A 22477-nucleotide genomic window follows, 5' to 3' on the forward strand; every position below is an offset into this window, starting at 1 on the left:
AAATTAATTATCCAACCACCAAAACACATTAACTAATCATTTCTCTCATTGCTGTTTTGGGGACCTTGCTATCAGTGCAAATTGGCTGCTGCATTTCCCCTCATTACAATAGTCTAAACTTCAAAAGAATTCATTGGCTGTGGAGAGCTTTGGGACTTCCTGAGGAAATGAAAGGTGCTTTATAAATGCAAGTTTTTTTCTTTTGTTATTTAATTTCCACTATGAAGCTCTGTTTTGCTAACCTGAGAAATTCATTCTCATGCCTCCTACAGCTGAATAACTGCAGACTTCTCTCTGCGTTTGAAGGATAATATCACTCCGTCATGGAAATTACTACGTGTGATGTTATTGTGCAAACACTTAACAAGCTCCTATTAAATTCTTGTTTTTGGTATTTTAATAAGAGACATTAACCATTTGAGTTACGTGTTTATATAACAATATTGCTACATATTTCCTCTTGTCCACAGAATAAAGTAGACAAAATCAATTATTTTTGCAAAAGTTGAGATTTAGACCTACAGATAGAAGTCATGCCGATATCCCAAATCTAATGCCATTTGAGACTGAGCTTAGTTTGTTCTTGTCTGGGCAGCTAGATGGAGCACTTCACTTGGACAAACTAGTCTGCTTGATTGGTGCCTCTATCACTGGACTAAATATCCATCCCTGCCACAACCAGGGGTAACTCCCCTGCTCTTCTTTGAAATAGTGCCATGAGATCTTTTATGTCCACCTGAGAGGGCAGACAGGACCTCGGTTAAATGTCTCATCTGAAAGACAGCACCCCTGACAATGCAGCACTCCCTCAACACTGCACTGGAGTGTCAGCCTAGATATATGTGCTCAGGTTCTTGGAGTGGGACTTAAACCCACAATCTTCTGACTCAGAGGTGAGAGTGCTACCCACTGAGCCACAACTGACAGTACCGTAGAATTCCATAATCATGGAACTCCCTACCTAACCTTATTGTGGGAGCACTATCAACTATCCGGTGTCCCTGACGACTACGTGTGCGGGAAGTGTATCCGCCTCCAGCTCCTGAAGGACCACGTTGCGGAATTGGAGCTGAGGATGGATTCACTCTGGAGCATCCACAATGCTGAGAATGACGTGAGTAGCACATGTAGCGAGTTGGTCTTACCGCAGGTGAAGGGTCCACAGCCAGCTAGGGAATGGAAGACCAGCAGGAAGAGCAGTGCAAGGAAGGTAGTGCAGGGGTCCCCGGCGGTCATCCCCCTGCAAAACAGATGCACTGCTTTGAGTACTGTTGAGGGGGATGACTCATCAGGGGAGGGCAGCAGCAACCAAGTTCATGGCACCGTGGCTGGCTCTGTTGCACAGGAGGGCAGGAAAAAGAGTGGGAGAGCGATAGTGATAGGGGATTCAATTGTAAGGGGAATAGATAGGCATTTCTGCGGCCGCAACCGAGACTCCAGGATGGTATATTGCCTCCCTGGTGCAAGGGTCAAGGATGTCTCGGAGCGGGTGCAGGACATTCTGAAAAGGGAGGGAGAACAGCCAGTTGTCGTGGTGCACATTGGTACCAACGACATAGGTAAAAAAAGGGATGAGGTCCTCCGAGACGAATTTAAGGAGCTAGGAGCAAAATTTTAAAATAGGACCTCAAAAGTAGTAATCTCGGGATTACTACCAGTGCCATGTGCTAGTCAGAGTAGGAATCACAGGATAACACAGATGAATACGTGGCTTGAGCAATGGTGCAGCAGGGAGGGATTCAAATTCCTGGGGCATTGGAACCGGTTCTGGGGGAGGTGGGACCAGTACAAATCGGACAGTCTGCACCTGGGCAGGACCGGAACCAATGTCCTAGGGGGAGCGTTTGCTGGTGCTGTTAAGGAGGAGTTAAACTAATATGGCAGGGGGATGGGAACCAATGCAGGGAGACAGAGGGAAACAAAATGGAGACAGAAGCAAAAGACAGAAAGGAGATGAGTAAAAGTGGAGGGCAGAGAAACCCAAGGCAAAAAACAAAAAGGGCCACTGTACAGCAAAATTCTAAAGGGTCAAAGTGTAATAAAAAGGCAAGCCTGAAAGCTCGGTGCCTCAATACGAGGAGTATTCGGAACCCAGGAGAGGGCTCTGAGCTAGTTAGAGTGGGTGAGAGCACAGATGAACAGGACCCCAAGAAAGAATGCAAAAGGCAGGAGGCAACAGAGCAGTGTAGCACTGGGGTAAGTGTAAACCACAAGGTGATGGGAAGGGACAATATGTATGAATATAAAGGGGCTGCAGGAGGGGTCAAAACTAAAAATCATGGTTTAAAAACTAGTATTAAAACACTCTACCTAAACGCACACAGCATTTGAAATAAAGTAAATGAGTTGACGGCACAAATCATTACAAATGGGTATGATTTGGTTGCCATTACAGAAACGTGGTTGCAGGGTGGCCAAGACTGGGAATTAAACATACAGGGAAATCTGACAATTTGGAAGGATAGACAAGAAGGGAAAGGAGGTGGGGTAGCTCTGTTAATAAAGGATGATATCAGGGCAATTGTGAGAGACGATATTGGCTCTAATGAACAAAATGTTGAATCATTGTGGGTGGAGATTAGAGATAGTAAGGGGAAAAAGTCACTTGTGGGCGTAGTTTATAGGCCCCCAAATAATAACTTCATGGTGGGGCGGACAATAATCAAGGGAATAATGGAGGCATGTGAAAAAGGAATGGCAGTAATCATGGGGGATTTTAACCGACATATCGATTGATCAAATCAAATCGCACGGGGTAGCCTTGAGGAGGAATTCATAGAATGCATACGGGATTGTTTCTTAGAACAGTATGTTACAGAACCTACAAGGGAGCAAGCTATCTTAGATCTGGTCCTGTGTAATGAGACAGGAATAATAAACGATCTCCTAGTAAAAGATCCTCTCGGAATGAGTGATCACAGTATGGTTGAATTTGTAATACAGATTGAGGGTGAGGAAGTAGTGTCTCAAACGAGCGTACTATGCTTAGATAAAGGGGACTACAGTGGGATGAGGGCAGAGTTAGCTAAAGTAGACTGGAAACACAGACTAAACGGTGGCACAATTGAGGAACAGTGGAGGACTTTTAAGGAGCTCTTTCATAGTGCTCAACAGAAATATATTCCAGTGCAAAAGAAGGGCAGTAAGAGAAAGGATAACCAGCCATGGATAACCAAGGAAATAAAGGAGAGTATCAAATTAAAAACCAATGCGTATAAGGTGGCCAAGGTTAGTGGGAAACTAGAAGATTGGGAACATCTTAAACGACAGCAAAGAATGACTAAGAAAGTAATAAAGAAAGGAAAGATAGATTACGAAAGTAAACTTGTACAAAACATAAAAACAGATAGTAAAAGCTTTTACCGATATATAAAACGGAAGAGTGACTAAAGTAAATGTTGGTCCCTTAGAAAATGAGAAGGGGGATTTAATAATGGGAAATGTGGAAATGGCTGAGACTTTAAACAATTATTTTGCTTCGGTCTTCACAGTGGAAGACACAAAAACCATGCCAAAAATTGCTGGTCACAGGAATGTGGGAAGGGAGGACCTTGAGATAATCACTATCACTAGGGGGGTAGTGCTGGACAAGCTAATGGGACTCAAGGTAGACAAGTCCCCTGGTCCTGATGAAATGCATCCCAGGGTATTAAAAGAGATGGCGGAAGTTATAGCAGATGCATTCGTTATAATCTACCAAAATTCTCTGGACTCTGGGGAGGTACCAGTGGATTGGAAAGCAGCTAATGTAACGCCTCTGTTTAAAAAAGGGGGCAGACAAAAGGCAGGTAACTATAGGCCGGTTAGTTTAACATCTGTAGTGGGGAAAATGCTTGAAGCTATAATTAAGGAAGAAATAGCAGGACATCTAGATAGGAATAGTGCAATCAAGCAGACGCAACATGGATTCATGAAGAGGAAATCATGTGTAACTAATTTACTGGAATTCTTTGAGGATATAACGAGCATGGTGGATAGAGGTGTACCGATGGATGTGGTGTATTTAGATTTCCAAAAGGCATTCGATAAGGTGCCACACAAAAGGTTACTGCAGAAGATAAAGGTACGCGGAGTCAGAGGAAATGTATTGGCATGGTTCGAGAATTGGCTGGCTAACAGAAAGCAGAGAGTCGGGATAAATGGGTCCTTTTCGGGTTGGAAATCGGTGGTTAGTGGTGTGCCACAGAGATCGGTGCTGGGACCACAACTGTTTACAATATACATAGATGACCTGGAAGAGGGGATGGAGTGTAGTGTAACAAAATTTGCAGATGACACAAAGATTAGTGGGAAAGCGGGTTGTGTAGAGGACACAGAGAGGCTGCAAAGAGATTTAGATAGGTTAAGCGAATGGGCTAAGGTTTGGCAGATGGAATACAATGTCGGAAAGTGTGAGGTCATCCACCTTGGGAAAAAAAACAGTCAAAGGGAATATTATTTGAATGGGGAGAAATTACAACATGCTGCGGTGCAGAGGGACCTGGGGGTCCTTGTGCATGAATCCCAAAAAGTTAGTTTGCAGGTGCAGCAGGTAATCAGGAAGGCGAATGGAATGTTGGCCTTCATTGCGAGAGGGATGGAGTACAAAAGCAGGGTATTGGTGAGGCCGCACCTGGAGTACTGCGTGCAGTTTTTGTCACCTTACTTAAGGAAGGATATACTAACCTTGGAGGGGGTACAGAGACGATTCACTTGGCTGATTCCGGAGATGAGGGGGTTACCTTATGATGATAGATTGAGTAGACTGGGTCTTACTCATCAGAGTTCAGAAGGATGAGGGGTGATCTTATGGAAACATTTAAAATAATGAAAGGGATAGACAAGATAGAGGCAGAAAGGTTGTTTCCACTGGTCGGGGAGACTAGAACTAGGGGGCACAGCCTCAAAATACGGGGGAGCCAATTTAAAACTGAGTTGAGAAGGAATTTCTTCTCCCAGAGGGTTGTGAATCTGTGGAATTCTCTGCCCAAGGAAGCAGTTGAGGCTAGCTCATTGAATGTATTCAAATCACAGATAGATAGATTTTTAACCAATAAGGGAATTAAGGATTATGGGGAGCGGGCGGGTAAGTGGAGCTGAGTCTACGGCCAGATCAGCCATGATCTTGTTGAATGGTGGAGTAGGCTCGAGGGGCTAGATGGCCTACTCCTGTTTCTAATTCTTATGTTCCTATGTTCTTCTGTTCTAACATCACCACAAACACTACAATGGTTTAAGGAGAAGGCCCACCACTATCTTCTCTGGGCAACTGGAGTGGGCATTGAGTGCAGCCTTTGCAAACACTTATGGTGACAAATTTTTAAAAACAATCTAGGATGGGGCAGACCATTTGAAGAGAAGGAATAGAATGACATTGCCAGGACTGCAAGAGATGGTAGCAGTCTGACTGTTCTACCCTTTGAACTGTTGGAAAGCGAGCCAAATTATCGGGAATGAAATGGCAAAAGAGGGGGTAAAACTAAAGTTAGCAATTAAGGCAGAACAAACCTGCTCCCTCTCTGAAGTTAGATCTGGCAGTTAGCATAGAATCATAGAATTTTACAATATACATAGATGACCTGGAAGAGGGGACAGAGTGTAGTGTAACAAAATTTGCAGATGACACAAAGATTAGTGGGAAAGCGGGTTGTGTCGAGGACACAGAGAGGCTGCAAAGAGATTTAGATAGGTTAAGCGAATGGGCTAAGGTTTGGCAGATGGAATACAATGTCGGAAAGTGTGAGGTCATCCACCTTGGAAAAAAAAACAGTAAAAGGGAATATTGTTTGAATGGGGAGAAATTACAACATGCTGCGGTGCAGAGGGACCTGGGGGTCCTTGTGCATGAATCCCAAAAAGTTAGTTTGCAGGTGCAGTAGGTAATCAGGAAGGCGAATGGAATGTTGGCCTTCATTGCGAGCGGGATGGAGTACAAAAGCAGGGAGGTCCTGCTGCAATTGTACAGGGTATTGGTGAGGCCGCACCTAGAGTACTGCGTGCAGTTTTGGTCACCTTACTTAAGGAAGGATATACTAGCACAGACTAATTTGGCCCATCACACCTATACAGGCATTCTGAAGAGGCTCTCTACTTTGTCCAATTCCCTCTCCTTTCCCCCAAAACCCTTTAAATTATTATTATTTTTAAGTATTTATCCTCTTTCTTTTCTAAAGCTAATTATGGATTCTGTTTCTGGTAGGCCATATCCTAACGATTCTCTGCATAAAAATTTCTCCTAACCTCTCCCTTCATTCTTTTGGTGATGAACTTAAATTTATACCCTCTAGTTACCAGTTTATTAACGTAGAAATAGTTGTTCCCGATTTACCTTATCAAAATCCCTTCATAGTTTTGAACACCTCTATCGGATTCTCCTCTGAATCTTCTTTGGTCTCGTCACAAACTAATTCCTGGCACCATCCTACTGAACCTCTTATGTATCCACTCCAAAGATCTGCTAAGATTCCCACTGCTGGTTGCCATCCTATAAGGCCTTTTGGTGAAGGGGATTAGGAGAGGATAGTTCAGGTTTAGTTGTGTTGCCTCCCATAACACAGTAGCCTGGCAATATTCAATGTCAGCATTGATATGAAGAATGACAAATTGGGCCAAGATACCTGAAGGTTGCCAGCATGAGTCCGCACCCTAGGGAGAGACTAGAAGAAAAGGAGAGAAAATTGGAAGGAGAAGAAAAGAGATAACCAAAATGACTACTGGACCACTGTAAAAATCTTTCAGATATAGTAATAGTTAAAATGTTTAGCAGCCATTTCTGGAAGATTATTTTTGAAAATCTTGCCCCGGTAATAAAGTGCAGTCTCCTTTCTACATCAGGTGCAGTTGGTAATGAGACATTATTGGAGTAGGATCTTGCGGAGACATCGTTGGTGGTATTTCTCCAGCGACTTGAGGTGTCTGTTGTACATGGTCCATGTTTCTGAGCCATACAGGAGGGCAGGTTTTACTACAGCCCTGTAGACCATGAGCTTGGTGGCAGTTTTGAGGGCCTGGTCTTCAAACACTCTTTTCTTCAGGCAGCCAAAGGTTGCACTGGCACACTGGAGGCGGTGTTGGATCTCATCGTCAATGCCTGCTCTTGTTGATAGGAGGCTCCTGAGATATGGGAAGTGGTCCATGTTGTCCAGGACTGCGCCGTGGATCTTGATGACAAGGGAACAATGCTGTGCGGTAAGGACAGACTGGTGGAGGACCTTTGTCTTGTTGATGTTTAGCGTAAGGCTCATGCTTTCGTACGCCTCAGTAAATACGTCGACTATGTCTTGGAGTTCAGCCTCTGTATGTGCGCAGATGCAGATGTCGTCCATGTCCTGTAGCTCGATGACAGAGGTTGGGGTGGTCTTCGACCTCACCTGGAGATGGCGTAGGTTGAAAATCCCCTGGGAGGACAGACGTACCAACATTAGCGTTCTCGACCAGGCCAACATCCCCAGCATCGAAGCACTGACCACACTTGATCAGCTCCGCTAGGCAGGCCACATAGTTTGCATGCCAGACACGAGACTCCCAAAGCAAGTGCTCTACTCGGAACTCCTTCACGGCAAACGAGCCAAAGGTGGGCAGCGGAAACGTTACAAGGATACCCTCAAAGCCTCCCTGATAAAATGCAACATCCCCACTGACACCTGGGAGACCCTGGCCAAAGGCCACCCTAAGTGGAGGAAGCGCATCCTGGAGCGTGCTGAGCACCTCGCGTCTCGTCGCCGAGAGCATGCAGAAATCAAGTGCAGGCAGCAGAAAGAGCGTGCGGCAAACCAGCCCCACACATCCCTTTCCTCAATGACTATCTGCCCCACCTGCGACAGAGACTGTGGTTCTCATATTGGACTGTACAGCCACCTAAGAACTCATGTTAAGGGCGGAAGTGGGTCATCCTCGAGTCTGAGGGACTGCTTATGATTATTGGAGTAATTGGGAAACAAACAGCAAGTTGATCCTGTCTAATCATCAAAACAATGCAGATAGAAAAGGGCTTAACTCAACCTGAAGGGGATCAAATTGACCTTGCATGGATCATTCAATATACCGAGCTACAACACCTCTACACCATCGCTGATTACAACCGCTCAACCATCGGTGGCCCTGCCTTCAGCTGCCTCGGCCTTAAGCTCTGGAATTCCCTCTCTAAACCTCTCTGCCTCTCTACCTCTCTATCCTCCTTTAAAACACTCCTTAAAATCTAACTCTTTGACCAAGCTTTTGGTTATCTGCCGTAATTTCTTATGTGGCTCGGTGTCAAACTTTTGTCTTACAATACTCCTGTGAAGCGCCTTAGGACGTTTTACTTTGTTAAAGGCGCTATATAAATACAAGTTGTTGTTCAACAAATCGAGAGAGTGGTGAAAATAGAGCAAGCAGCTCACAAGCCAATGGTGCTGCCTATGCATGAAGTTGATTTGTTTTACTCATTTTTAAATATCAGTTTGAGAGCCAGTATCTGGTTCTGTTGGTCACTGAGACAGCTTTCAAAAGCATTAAAACCTAGAGGGCATTTAGAGCAGTATCTTGCTGTTCCAATGCAGTATCATGCCCATGACTCAACACATGGCACATCAAAGTGTTTCCCAACAGGAAAAGAAGTGGGTGGAAACAGGATTGAGTCATCCCAAAGTGATTTTCTTCACCACCTAATGGTCAGTTCGTATTCAAAAGCAGAATAGATAGAGCAGATCGCCTGCCTCCTGCTCAGACTGAAATGGTATATGTCTGATAGAATGCTAAAAAGAGACCAGTGGGCAAAATTGGGTTGGGGCGATAACCAAGTCGGGGGGGGGGACTTCCTGCACCTGGCACGGAAATTGGGGTTACCGCCCCTCACAGGAAGTGGAGCGCAATGTCGTGCGCTCCAGTTCCTATTAGGGCAGTGTCTGGGGCGCTATGCGAGCGGGTTCGGCAGCGCTACATAGCACTGACATGTTTCAACGTCTCTCCCCTTCCGTTAAAGGGGAGGACCGCTGCGAACTCTGCAAGCCCTTTGATGGCCTCCACTTGGCCACCAGGGCTGCATGGTGCAGGGCTGCACGATCGTGGTTCGGACCAGGCGACATCGATGGAGCATGGGCCGACAAGTAAGTCGGCCGAAGAAAAAAATTGCCGGCACGGAGTGCAGCGCACTTCCCCTTTAACTTCTGCCCCGAAAGCAGAGGTCGGCCCGGTTTGCAACCTGTGAGGTTGACGCAGGGCACATGGCATTTTATGGGGCGCAAAGGGATCACTGCACACGCCAATGATGTCAGCGTCGGAGGCGCGGCAGCTCCCGGGGCGTGGCACAACCCTGTTCGCGCCTCCGCGAACTCCCGTGCAATTTCGCAGGAACTGATAGCACCCCCCACCCTGGGCGAAAACAGTTTTGTACCCCGTTAGCGCTGCTGGAGGTGCAGAACAGGGCAATTTCGGCCCCAAGGCCTCCCTGCAGGACAACTTGGAACTGGGCTAGCTGACATTGCGTGGGGCCCGACCGGCGAGCTGTATCGGGACGTCCGATTGGAATCCGGAATTGGCCGGGTCAATGGAAATGAGGCACAAGGCCAAATTTGGAGCGAGCCTCGGTCTGATGTCTTTGGGAGCTCATTCCAGGTGCAATGCTTCGCACTCGAAACTGGCACAAAAAAAAATCTTAGCTAGAGAGTCAAAATTTCCTTTGCATGTTTCATTTCTTTTATTTAAAAGAAATTATTTTTAAATGAATTTATTTAGAAAAGGGCAACATTTGTTGGACAAATACATAATTTTAATAAGAATTAAGTTAATATTTGCAAAACTTTGGGGAAAATTTCCAATGGAATGAAAATCGGGGGTGTTCTATAATGGGCAGATTACCATCCACACAGTGAAGATGAAAATTGACCTCATTGTTGAGATAATTAAATACAGAGCATAATGTCAAGTTATGCTCTAATTACTGGAACTTTTCATCCCAGTAAGAAAAAAGTAATCCACCTATTTGCTAATCTACAACACATAGCAACACAACAGCCGCTCGTAAACTGAAAACATAAACTACTTTCTGTCTTTGTTGGATTAGTATTTACAAACGTCACACAAAGTTAATTACCTATGCTGCTGGGGCAACATATAACACTTCATTTGCAATGTTTTAACACCGTGACATAGTACTCTTGCTCATTGCTTCTAGATATGTATATTTTATCTGTTGTGGCAATAGTAGAGGTTATGAAATAGGGTATTTCATAATCTGAGGCACTGCTCCAATATATTACTAATGGTTATAACAGTGATTTATCACAAACATTTATATAATTGTAGGGAAAAATTAAGTGATACGTGTGTCATATGTAACTTTGCACGATAACAGTTGTTTCTGGTAAATAATGTGAACAAGGACTTTGTAAAACTTCTGACAAATCAACAGTTCAAATTTTAGGAAGGTGCTAAGGTCTGTCAATTTTCTACCTGTAGCTGAGATCCACATGTACAACATTTTAAACAGCTCTAGCCATTCATGGAGATTACTAAAACATTCGTAGACCTAGCTATTTATTTCAAATGGGTTAACATCGAGATTTAAATAGTGTAAAGAGGAATTTGATTCAAACAACGGCAACAACAACTTGTATTTATACAGTGCCTTTCACAAAGTAAAACATCTCAAGGCACTTAAAATGATAAATGTGAAATATGTTTGTACTGCTGAGTAATTTCTAGATTTGTAAGTACTTTACTCGAAGAAAACATTCTCTTTGTAGTTTATTTTACACTCTCATTACTCCACCCTCCCCTTCCTTTAATTATCCCCATTTCATACACCACATCCTGAATGAGAGGCCAGACAGGTGATCTGCTCCCAGATTTCTGCAATTAAGTTGAGTACAATGAATCACTTGACAGTGTCCAGCGTGACTCACTCTCCAATCTTCCTCTTTCCCGAGGGCAAACACTTACTGTCATATGGCTAGAAACAGGAACTTGCCACGTATGGCATTCTGGGCACGAACCTACAATTATTACCCTGTAGCACAGCATGTTGGAGATTCAAAACTCTGCAATGCCACATAACCACTTTAAGTATAAAATTAAAATGTGCTGGGTGGAATATGGGCTCAATTTTCGCCACCAGTAGGCATTTAGTTTTTGGCGTCCGCTGATTTTTTTTTGAGCAATCTTGATTTTGCAACTTTCCTCAAGATTTGTACACTGGCAGCAATTGTCAGCGGCGAATTTTTTGTACGCTCGATTTTTTTGCGCAGGTCTAGGTGAAAACTGATTTCTGCGCCGTTTTTGGCCATTTTTGGCCATTTAAGTGATTTTCCCCAACACCGATTTTTTTTTAAGGACGCCGCAGAGTGGCCTTAATTACCGATCAGAAAACCCTACGTTAAGTTAAGGAAATCGGAGCTCAGGTCTGTTTCTTTGCAGTTTAGTCTTATTCATAAAGATAGTTTATAATGACCATGTTTAGTACGTTCCTTGCATCTCTTTACATTAAAGATTACTTACTTGTTCTGGAGTTGGCCCCCGCTCCCTGTCCCGATGCAATGCCGGGCCGAAAGGACCCAGCTCCCGGCCCCACTGCAACCCTCGGGCTGATTGCCCCTCCTGTTCCCAGCCCCGCTGCAATTCCAGGCCGATTGGTCTCCCACTGCAATCCCTGGCTGATTGGCATCCCGCTTCAATCCCGGGCCAATTGCCTCCCACCCCCCCTCCCCCACACCTTCTCTCGGTCCTGCTGCAATCCCGGGAATTCCCCCCCCTGCACCCCCCCCGCCCTCCCCTGCTTCCCTGCCGCTGCAAGCTGTGGAACTTCATCTCGCAGGTAGGTGGTGTTTCAGCCCTCTGTGCGTCTCTCGTTACTCTGGCAATCTCCCTCATTGTGTTTCTCATTACCCTGGCAACCTCAGCTTTTGGCGCACCCCCAGATTTAACTTCGGGTACCGCAGCGCCAAAATGAAATTTTACTTTGGCCAAAGTTCCAACTTTTTTTTTTGGTGCAATCGGGCACAAGAAAAATCATCCGTTAATCTTCCTGGATGCCAAAAATCGACAAAGAGGAAAGTTGAGCCCTATTATAGTTTCTCTGATATTATTGGTATCATTTGAAATTCTTCTAGGCAATTGTCCATTCATTGCTTGAATTTTCCACTCTCCAGTTCATGTCCTATTTGCAGTGTGTGACTGGATGAATTTTCCACGTTAACCAATGTATTTTAATTAAAGCTTAATTTCAGACTAATGCCACTAGCTCACCAATTTTGATGTCTGCACTTTCTTCTAGGCATCAGAATGCTGGATGGCATAGTAACTGATGCAATTGAAGCCACTTCAATCGGGTTCAACCCACAGCATGTGGATATTTATAGTGCAAGCTGGGGTCCGAATGATGATGGGAAGACCGTGGAAGGTCCTGGTAGACTTGCACAAAAAGCTTTTGAATATGGCATTCAGAAGGTGAGTAGGCCACCTTATACCTTGATAGGAATGATGAAGATTTTCTTACCACAGCTTTTAAGGGCTTTTATAAACATATAAAAATTAAAAGAAAAGTTAAAGAGAGAGTAGGACTACTCATGGATGAAGGAGAGAACCTAATTGTGGAAGATAAATGTATGTTGGAGAGACATGAAATACTTGGACAGTTTCCACTGGAGCAGAAAAGGATTCGAGGAGATTTAATAGTACATTTAAAAATGTTGAGAAGTTTTGATAGAGTGAGTAAGAAAAAACTAGTTCCTCTGGGCCCAACCCCTTTTTTTCCCCAACCCCTTTTTTCGGCACACTTACCTAAATGAGCCGACTTTGCGCGCTGGACACAATGCTGAAAAAAAGTGACTCTATCCTGTCTGCTCTGCCGAGTCTCCCGTGTCCTAGCGGCATGCGCAGTGGAGTCTGCGCACATGCTCCTCGCCCTCCCAGCGTGTCCTGCGGGCTGTGAGCAGGACCCGATGCTCGCAGCCCCTATCCCCGGTTGAATGGTCACCCGCACTGGCCGGCCGGCCCGATGACTTCCCAGGCCGAGGTAGGACTTGAGTTTTATTTTTTATTTATTGATGGTTTTGCTTTGTTTAATGAGGAGAGTTTTGATTGGGGGCGGGGTGAGGAGGAAAGTTTTGATGGGGCGGGGGGGGGGGGGAGGGGGTGGAAAAGTATTAGAAACATAGAAACATAGAAAGTAGGTGCAGGAGTAGGCCATTCGGCCCTTCGAGCCTGCACCACCATTCAATATGATGATGGCTGATCATGCAACTTCAGTACCCCATTCCTGCTTTCTCTCCATACTCCTTGACCCCTTTAGCTGTAAGGGCCACATCTAACACACTTTTGAATATATCTAACTAACTGGCCTCAACAACTTTCTGTGGTAGAGAATTCCACAGGTTCACAATTCTCACTGAAGAAGTTTCTCCTCATCTCAGTCCTAAATGGCTTACCCCTTATCCTGAGACTGTGACCCCTGGTTCTGGACTTCCCCAACATTGGGAACATTCTTCCTGCATCTAACCTGTCGAATCACGTCAGAATTTTATATGTTTCTATGAGATCCCCTCTCATTTTTCTAACTTCCAGTGAATATAAGCCTAGTCGATCCAATCTTTCTTCATATGTCAGTCCTGCCATCCCGGGAATCAGTCTGGTGAACCTTCTTTGCACTCCCTCAATAGCAAGAATGTCCTTCCTCAGATTAGGAGACCAAAACTGCACACAATACTGAAGGTGTGGTCTCACCAAGGCCCTGTACAACTGCAGTACGACCTCCCTACTCCTATACTCAAATCCCCTCGCTATGAAGGTCAGCATGCCATTTTCTTTCTTCACTGCCTGCTGTACCTGCATGCCTACCTTTAATGACTGATGTACCATGACACCCAGGTCTCGTTGCACCTTGCCATTTACTAATCTGTCACCATTCCGATAATAATCTGCCTTCCTGGTTTTGCCACCAAAGTGGATAACCTCACACTTATCCACATTATACTGCATCTGCCATGCATTTGCCCATTCACCTAGCCTGTCCAAGTCCCCCTGCAGCCTCCTGGCATCCTCCTCGCAGCTTGCACTGCCAACCAGCTTAGTGTCATCTGCAAACTTGGAGATATTACATTCAATTCCTTCATCTAAATCATAAATGTATATTGTATATGGCAGGCAGTGACTAGTGGGGTGCCGCAGGGTTCAGTGCTGGGACCCAAGCACTGAACCCTGCGGCACCCCACTAGTCACTGCCTGCCATTCTGAAAAGGACCTATTTATTCCCACTCTTTGCTTCCTGTCTGCCAACCAGTTCTCTATCCACGTCAATACATTACCCCCAATACCATGTGCCTTCATTTTGCACACTAATCTCTTGTGTGGGACCTTATCAAAGCCTTTTGAAAGTCCAAATACACCACATCCACTGGTTCTCCCTTATCCACTCTACTAGTTACATCCTCAAAAAACTCTAGAAGATTTGTCAAGCATGATTTACCTTTCATAAATCCATGCTGACTTGGACCGATCCTGTCACTGCTTTCCAAATGTGCTGCTATTACATCTTTAATAATTGATTCCAGCATTTTCCCCACCACCGATGTCTATAACCGGTCTATAATTCCCTGTTTTCTCTCCCTCCTTTGTTAAAAAGTGGGGTTACATTAGCTACCCTCCAATCCATAGGAACTGAACCAGAATCCATGGAATGTTGGAAAATGATCATCAATTCATCCAGTATTTATAGGGCCACTTCCTTAAGTACTCTGGGATGCAGACTATCAGGCCCTGGGGATTTATCGGCCTTCAGTCCCTTCAATTTCCCTAACACGATTTCCTGACTAATAAGGATTTCCCTCAGTTCCCCCTTCTCGCTAGACCCTCAGTCCCCGAGTATTTTCAGAAGGTTGTTCATGTCTTTCTTAGTGAAGACAGAACCAAAGTATTTGTTCAATTGCTCTGCCATTTCCTTGTTCCCCGTTATGAATTCCCCTGATTCTGACTGCAAGGGGCCTACATTAGTCTTCACTAATCTTTTACTCTTCACAAATCTATAGAAGCTTTTGCAGTCAGTTTTTATGTTCCCTGCAAGCTTACTCTCATATTCTATTTTCCCCCTCCTAATTATACTCTGCTGAATTCTAAATTTCTCCTAGTCCTCAGGTTTGCTGCTTTTTCTGGCCAATTTATACGCCTCTTCCTTGGATTTAACACTTTTCCTAATTTCCCTTGTTAGCCACGGTTGAGCCCAGCGGAGTTTTGATGGAGTGGTGGGGGGGTGGCGGCGGGGTGGGGGGGGACTTTAAAAAAGAACTTGTTTCTGGCATAAAGATAGGACTTCTATTTTTTATTTGTTATTGATTGATTGCTTTTTACTTTTTCGCCTTTGTTTAGTGCTTTGTAAGTCTTGGTACTTTAAATGTACTAACCTGCGCCAAATTCTTAACTGCCTGCAATGTTTTTCAGAGCTAGCCACATACGCTGACCTAAGTCGATTTGGATTAAATTTTAGCTTGCCAAAATGGCATAAATGGCCAAAACTGGCATAAGTGGCCGAGAACGCCCCCTTTTGAAAAAAAAACTCAACTAAAACAAATCGTACCTAACTAATTTATTCTGGAGCAAGTTTATTGGGGAAAATGACGTTTTTTAACTTACGCCAGAAAAACTAACTTACTTCAAAAAAATTGGAGCAAGTCTTGACCAAATTTGGGCCCTCTGATTGGGAAGTTGGTGATGTGGGGTCATCAATTTAAAACCGCCACTGAGAGAGGCTAGCAGAAATTTCTCCACACCCAGGATTCTTGAATGTGGAATACTTTGCTGGAGGGAATGGTTGTAGCAGAAATTCTTCTATGAATATATCATTGCATTTTTCAAAGGAAAATTGGACAAATATTTGCAATAGAGGACAATATAAGACTATAAGGAGACAGCATGGCAGTTGGATTAATGCGGATTGCTCTAGTAAAGAACTGGCACATACATGGCCTCCTTCATTGCTATAAACTGCTATGGTTCTATGATATGATGTGGTTGTTGCTAATAATATTGACTTTAAAATGATGTCTTTTCAGGGTAGAGGAGGAAAAGGGTCTGTTTTTGTCTGGGCATCTGGGAATGGTGGTCGTCAAGGTGATAACTGTGACTGTGATGGGTATACAGACAGCATCTATACAGTGTCTATAAGCAGTGCGTCGCAGCAAGGGCTGTCTCCGTGGTATGCAGAAAAATGTTCCTCAACCCTGGCTACAGCTTACAGCAGTGGGGACTACACAGATCAAAGGATTGTAAGTATCTACCACAGTTCTATATATTCCTGTGTAATTAGAATCCACTCCATGTGGTACAGAGGATTTATACACATGGTTTTTCCAATGCAATACACCCAAAATCAGCTGAAAAGATTGAGGAATTTCAAGTACAAATTACGTCCAGCGCAAATCGAGTTTCTGAGATCTTTTGCGCTGGTTTAAGAAATATCGCGCTGGAAGCTGACTCCGCCCACAAATTGGCCATACACCCCCCAGATCGAATTAATCACCGTGGTGAGTTTCCGGTAATTGTTCCCGTTTGCAGATCTTCGAGGAGGCTCTTAAAATTAAGCTGTTTTCTTTTAGGCACAAGGGCACTAAAATCTTTTAAAAGCTTTTAAATATAAAAAAATATTTAATTTATTAAGAAACTGACTACTGTACACCAATGAAACCAATAAATGGTTCTGTATAGCTTTTTTAACGTCATTTTCAGTTATTTAAAATCAGGTTACTCACAGACTAGACAAACTATTAAAAATGCTTATTTTTGTGATAAACCCATTTCCATCTGTATTAATAAAACTTCAGCAGGTTACCACTCTTAAATATATCAAGGAATATTTTTTAGTGCAAGAAAAAAACATAAACAATTACGTTCTAAAACGCTGACCAATTGCACTGGTTCATGGCAGATTTCACATTCAGCGATTTGCAAATGAGTGTGAGCGGAAACCTGAGCAAAAAATTCAATTAAGAAAACTAGCACAATTTTGAGCGCAATTAGTGCCCAGGTTGCTGATTGTTCCCAAAGTGGAAACTGTTCTTTTATCTCTGGACCTCAGTTCAAATCCAATCCTGAGTATTCGGGGCATGAACTTGCCCATCCCGGAAATGGGGAGCACCTACTCTGTTTTCATATTTTACCAGCGTGTTGGATGCAGTGGCCTCTTGAGCGAAATTCCACTCTATGGCTTTTTTCCCCCGGTCATAATGGGGGTGGATGTGCGGCGTTGAGTGGAGGTTTTCACTCCAGAGGGGCGGAAGTTGGGGGCTGGTGTAGTAACCGCTGCTGTCAGTCATCAGCGTAGCGCTGATTACATCATCACAGTGCCACGTCACCTCAGCTCTCCCCTTCACTTAAAGGGGAGAGCCTGCGTGATTATTTAAGTTCAGTCCACTGGGCTACAAGGGGGGGGTTTCGGCCAGGCCAGTGGCCTGGCACCCAAGAGGGGGTGGGGTGCCAGGCTGCCTGTTGGCGGCCCGGCCAAACCCAGGAGCATAATTGTCAGCCCGACATGGCAGTCGACCCACAAAAAAAAAACATGGCGGCAGTGGCAGTAGGTCCTCCCCTTTAATGGGAACCGCATGGCCATTTTGGAAGGATTACAACCTCACTGCACCGGCAGAAAAAAGCAGCTTTTGGCACCGCATGGTGGGAACAAGATTTATTCGGCGGTATTTTGCCATCGCGGGGGGGGAAGAGGACATCGGTGGTGCACGCTCTTATGATGCACTTAGGACAGATCGGCAGCAGCGGTTCACCGCCGGGATACTGCAGGAGCGGAAGTTTAAAAATGGTGGCCATTACACGAGAAATCAGAAGCCATTGCACTCCGCAGCGTGGCCGCCAATTTCCAGCGGTAACAAGCCTTAAGGGAAGGGGCAATTTCGGCCCCTTCCTGTTTATAGTTGCTGAAATAAATTAGGCAGTCTCAAATACATTTCTAATAGCAATGTATTTACAGCACAAAATTGTTCTTTATTCAGCACTAAATTAGCACTTTTATCCAGAGAGCACACAGAGTTACTGGCTGGTGTAAAAATTGCCTTCTGCAGCAGGTCATACACTTGGGCATGCCATACCTGAACTGGGAGTGTCTCATGATGCCAATGGAGGCCTAAATTGGGAAGTTTTTCATTTTCTCACATTGGCATCTTTCACCTAATAAGATATTTTAAAATCTAGATATATCGGCCTCAATTTTAATACTTTGATGGGTTGGGAGCTGGGGGGCTCAGAGGCGGTTGGGAAAGCTGGGAGAATGTGTTTCATACTTCTGTTTCCTACCCGCAGCCAGCCTGTGGCACTAGGCCACAGAGAGGAGGGAGGGAGGGATCGGGTGGGGGAAAATGGAGAATGGGGGGGACTGAAGAAGCACGGGATGTGGGAGCACATCGAGGGACCGGGAGCACATCGGTGGCCAAAGGAGCACATCGGAAGGCTGGGGGAACATAGGCAGGATGGAAGGTGGGAGCTCAACGGGGGACCAGGAGTACATCATGGGACCGAAGAAGCATCGTGTGCAGGGGGGGGTGGGGGGGGGGGTGAAGGGGGATGAAGGGGGAATGGGGTGCAGCGGCCAAAGGAGCATGATCGGGGGGGGGGCGGGGGCGCCGTGGGAGGGAGAGCATATCGGGGATGGGAGGAACATGATCAGGGGCCTTGGAAGGTTGGAGAGTGGCATGGGGAGCAGGCAGAGGTCATCGTCGGGGGGTGGGGGGGGGGTGGCAGATGATTATTGGGGGGCTGGAGGAGCATTGTGGAGGGGGCGGGAGGCAGACGAATTCGGGGGGCTGCATGAAGATGAGGGAGGGAGGCTGGGAAGTCAGTCGGAGGCCTGGGGAGGGATTGGAGGCCTTGTGTGGGAGTCTCCGATCGTGGGGGCAGGGAGTGGTCGGTTAGACAGGGATGCTGCATCCAGGAGGTAAGTGTAAAAGCAATTACCTCCTGTTAAACAATGTTAGCCACCACCATGAGCTTTCAAGAAATAAATAATAATTTTGAAAATAAAAACTATTTTACAATTTACAGTCCAATCACGCTTTTTAAATACATGAACATATCCCAGCATGTGCATATCATGAAATGATTAAGAATGCAACATTGGCTAGTAATACATCTCTGCAGAGCTGACAAAACAATCTTGACAATTTTGTTTCTTTTCATTTTTCAGACAAGTGCTGATCTCCACAATGACTGCACCGAGACACACACTGGCACTTCAGCCTCAGCACCACTGGCTGCAGGGATTATTGCCCTTGCTCTCGAAGAAAAGTACGTCAGTAATCAGAGTAGAATAGTTCCTTTGAAATAGAAAACTTGATTAGCTTTGACATATCTTAAAAGCCACATTTAATACTCCTAAACTGCTGTATTGTCCCTACGAAGGGTGGTTCCAAGCAAAGCTTTTGGTAAATGATTCATCATACAGGTATATGAAAAATGTATTTTAAAAGTATATACTTGGGACTTATTTTCTTACTTTTTGTGAATAAAGGATTCATTTGCCACATTACAGTGATTTTAACAGACCCAAATCACAATGGCAAATGTGTGCCATTTTGCTGCAAGCAATTTTATACAATACAAATCTGTACATAGGATCAAAAAAGCCCCAGCAAATCATGATACACTTGTAATGATGCTGCTTTCCAATTTTTCAAACAGAGAAGTTGCCACTTAGCCCATATAAATGACAAATATTTCATTCATCAGCAGTGGAGTATGAAAACCTTTCAAAGTGGCACAAGAAAAATTCAGGAAGCCTATATTATGGGCTGAGATGGCTAAGTCCTGATTAGAAATAGAGTGGATATTTTGGACTGGGGATGTAACCCAGAAAGTTGTCACCAAGTAGTTCATTTTGAGGTTGATGGCTGCGAGGACCTAGGAAGAAGTCTCCCGAAAGAGAAACTGCATCAAGGTAAGGAAAGGGAATTAAAGAAATCTTCATACAGTCAAAATGAATGGATGTAATGCCAGGTGACACATCAGCCTCTCTTATTAATTTACACTTATTAATTCAAAGAACAGATTTGCATTGAATGGAAGGACAAGGAATGAAATAGATGGTGGACCATCCCAGGTAACATTTTTGACAGCATAGTTAGTAGTGAGGAGGTTCTGGAAAGCACTGGTACTCAGGAGGTTAGAGGGGTGCATGGACCACCAGGTAGATACATTAATCATATAACATTTCCTATATGTGTACCATATGCACATACTGATGTTGCATGCTTCATGACTAATGGAATGAAAATACAATTCCTATATATTAAAGTGAGCTTAGATACTAATAATATTCCATCTGTTCCCTTCACAGAACATGGAGGATCTGGTCTCAGCCGCAGAGGAACATTCACCATAGCATCAAATGCCATCACCTACAATTGAATCAATCAATAGCCCAGATACAGATGCTATTCGTTGATTATTTACTGATAAGAATGAGGCAGGATAGAGTGAAGCTTACCAAGGTCTATCATCTGAGGAAAATCATGAATACCCTTTGTGATTTGCCCTGAATGCAAGGGGTGATTCTGTGAGGTGCCACATTTGTCAGAAGTGTAGGTTGGAGAATGAGATTACAGTGATGTAGCCCTATCTCCAACCTAAAATTCTTTCAAGTGTGGCTTCCCCACTAGGATTGTAGAATAACTCCTATTGATCTAAGTGAGCTTACTTTCTATCAGTGGAGAAGCCATATTCACAGCAGTTCAAGGGCTAGATGAACAGTTTGTCTGCACTGGCATTGAACGTGGAGCATCTGCAGTCAGGCTGGCCATAGGCACAGCAGTGGAAGCATTTCTCATGAATCAACACACTGTTGCCATGGTTACTTTGGAGTCCCAAATCCATGTAACAGTGGAGGGCAGCTTTGATTAGCTTGGAAAATGCTTGCATACAATTATCAGGGAGGAATTTAAAGATCTCATAGGAGCCCACTGTTCTATGCTTAGAAAGATCATTCGGCCTTATGAGAATATGGCCTTCAGTAGTGACATGCAGGAACCTGGCAGAAACACATTGACAGTAATGTCAGTGGCCACTCTGAGCCATTATATTTGCCTTTCATCCAGTGAAGTGGTGTGGCGTCTACCCCTGAAGAAGTAAAAACATTTTACAGTTCCCTTACTAAGTGGACCAATCGGCCATAAAAGACGCCTTTCTGGGGAATGGGGGTTAATGAACTGACCCTCTTGTATAGGCACCATATGCTTTATTTTCCAACCTAACCCCTTTGGTGGCCACTTGAGATGCAAGCCGAGTGGTGCAGGCGCTCGCCTCCCCCTAACCATGCATACTTCGGCACAGTCACTGGTGGGTTCATACCTATACTTATGCTGGGGTGTGTGGCTTGTGCATTTTCAGACCCAAGATCTTTAAATTCCTCAATGATGACTGTCTGTGAGCATTTCCCCAGCAAGTCAAAGGCACCCTCCGTTATTCTGTTGTTGTTGATCATTTTCTTTTATAGAAAAGGAAGTGTCATTTTATTTTCAAATATAGACAAATGTAGTTAATTTTTGGCCAAAGCTGGACAGGTAAAGCAACTAGCAGTTCCCTGACTGACCATGTCTATAACACAGCTATGTTGGATAATTATGGGACTCTCCGGAAGGTATGGGCAGTGAGAACTTCACCTGTCTTCTTGGCTACAGTGGATGGTTCACCGTTGGTGGCTCCTGTGCACCATCATGCCACTGGTTTTCCAAGGCTAGCTGCTGCCCCTCATCTAAGTTCACTGGCAAAATTGTAAATGGGTTCTTTCTGCTCATCTTTTCAATTGTGTTATCAATAGACAACAGCTGGAATGTTCCTGTTTAGAAATCAAGTAAAATGAGATCACTTTTGTCAAATATTAGAAATATGTGCTGCATCAAAATCATCTGAAAACATATGCACAGATACCAAGATCAAGGACGAGCCCTATGTTTTATCAATCATTTTATTTTTAAATCTAATACAAAGTTCCTTCTGCAAAAAATGCAGAAAACGGAAGGAAACATTCCTTCAATTTTTTCCAGATGTCGGCCATTTCTCTGTGAAAGCACAGTCAAAGTAGATTTTACTACCTCCCAGCACTGCCCCGAAATCCACATTATTGTGGAATTTACAAGCTGCGATGAAACATTGAGAAGAAATATATTTGAGCATCAATCCAAAATTAATATGCTTGACAATGTGTTGGTGACAGAATAAAATATATGAGGGATAAATTGGGCTCTTTTGTGCCTTCCGTTAGCACCTTTGGGGGGCGCTAACGGGGCGCAAGTGGGTTTGCGGACGGGTGTGGTGAGATCAGCAACTCCCGCTAAATTCGCCGGGAGTTTTGCGGCGGCGGTACGGCGTTTCGCCCCAATCTCCTTCGCCCGGAGAATGTGACATCATCGCCATGCACATCGCTCCGGTAGCACCCTGGACCCGAAATTACGTTCTGCCCCTTGCAGCATCGCTGGGCGTAAACACTGACAGCTGCAGGTGGCATACATCGGGAGGCCAGACGCTTCGGGAGTGA

At 44.6% G+C, this 22477-nt stretch overlaps 1 protein-coding gene across 1 annotated transcript in view; it reads left to right on the forward strand.

The window, feature by feature from the left end:
• The window catches only part of pcsk1 (proprotein convertase subtilisin/kexin type 1), a 95972-nt gene that overhangs the window by 29566 nt on the left and 43929 nt on the right, over positions 1-22477 (forward strand). The window contains exons 7-9 of the mRNA XM_070866414.1: positions 12230-12402; positions 15999-16211; positions 19133-19233. Of these exons, the coding sequence (XP_070722515.1) occupies positions 12230-12402; positions 15999-16211; positions 19133-19233 (487 nt within the window). The remainder of the gene's footprint in view (positions 1-12229; positions 12403-15998; positions 16212-19132; positions 19234-22477) is intronic.

The sequence above is a fragment of the Pristiophorus japonicus genome, chromosome 1, assembly GCF_044704955.1.
Source record: "Pristiophorus japonicus isolate sPriJap1 chromosome 1, sPriJap1.hap1, whole genome shotgun sequence".
NCBI classification, from domain to species: domain Eukaryota; kingdom Metazoa; phylum Chordata; class Chondrichthyes; family Pristiophoridae; genus Pristiophorus; species Pristiophorus japonicus.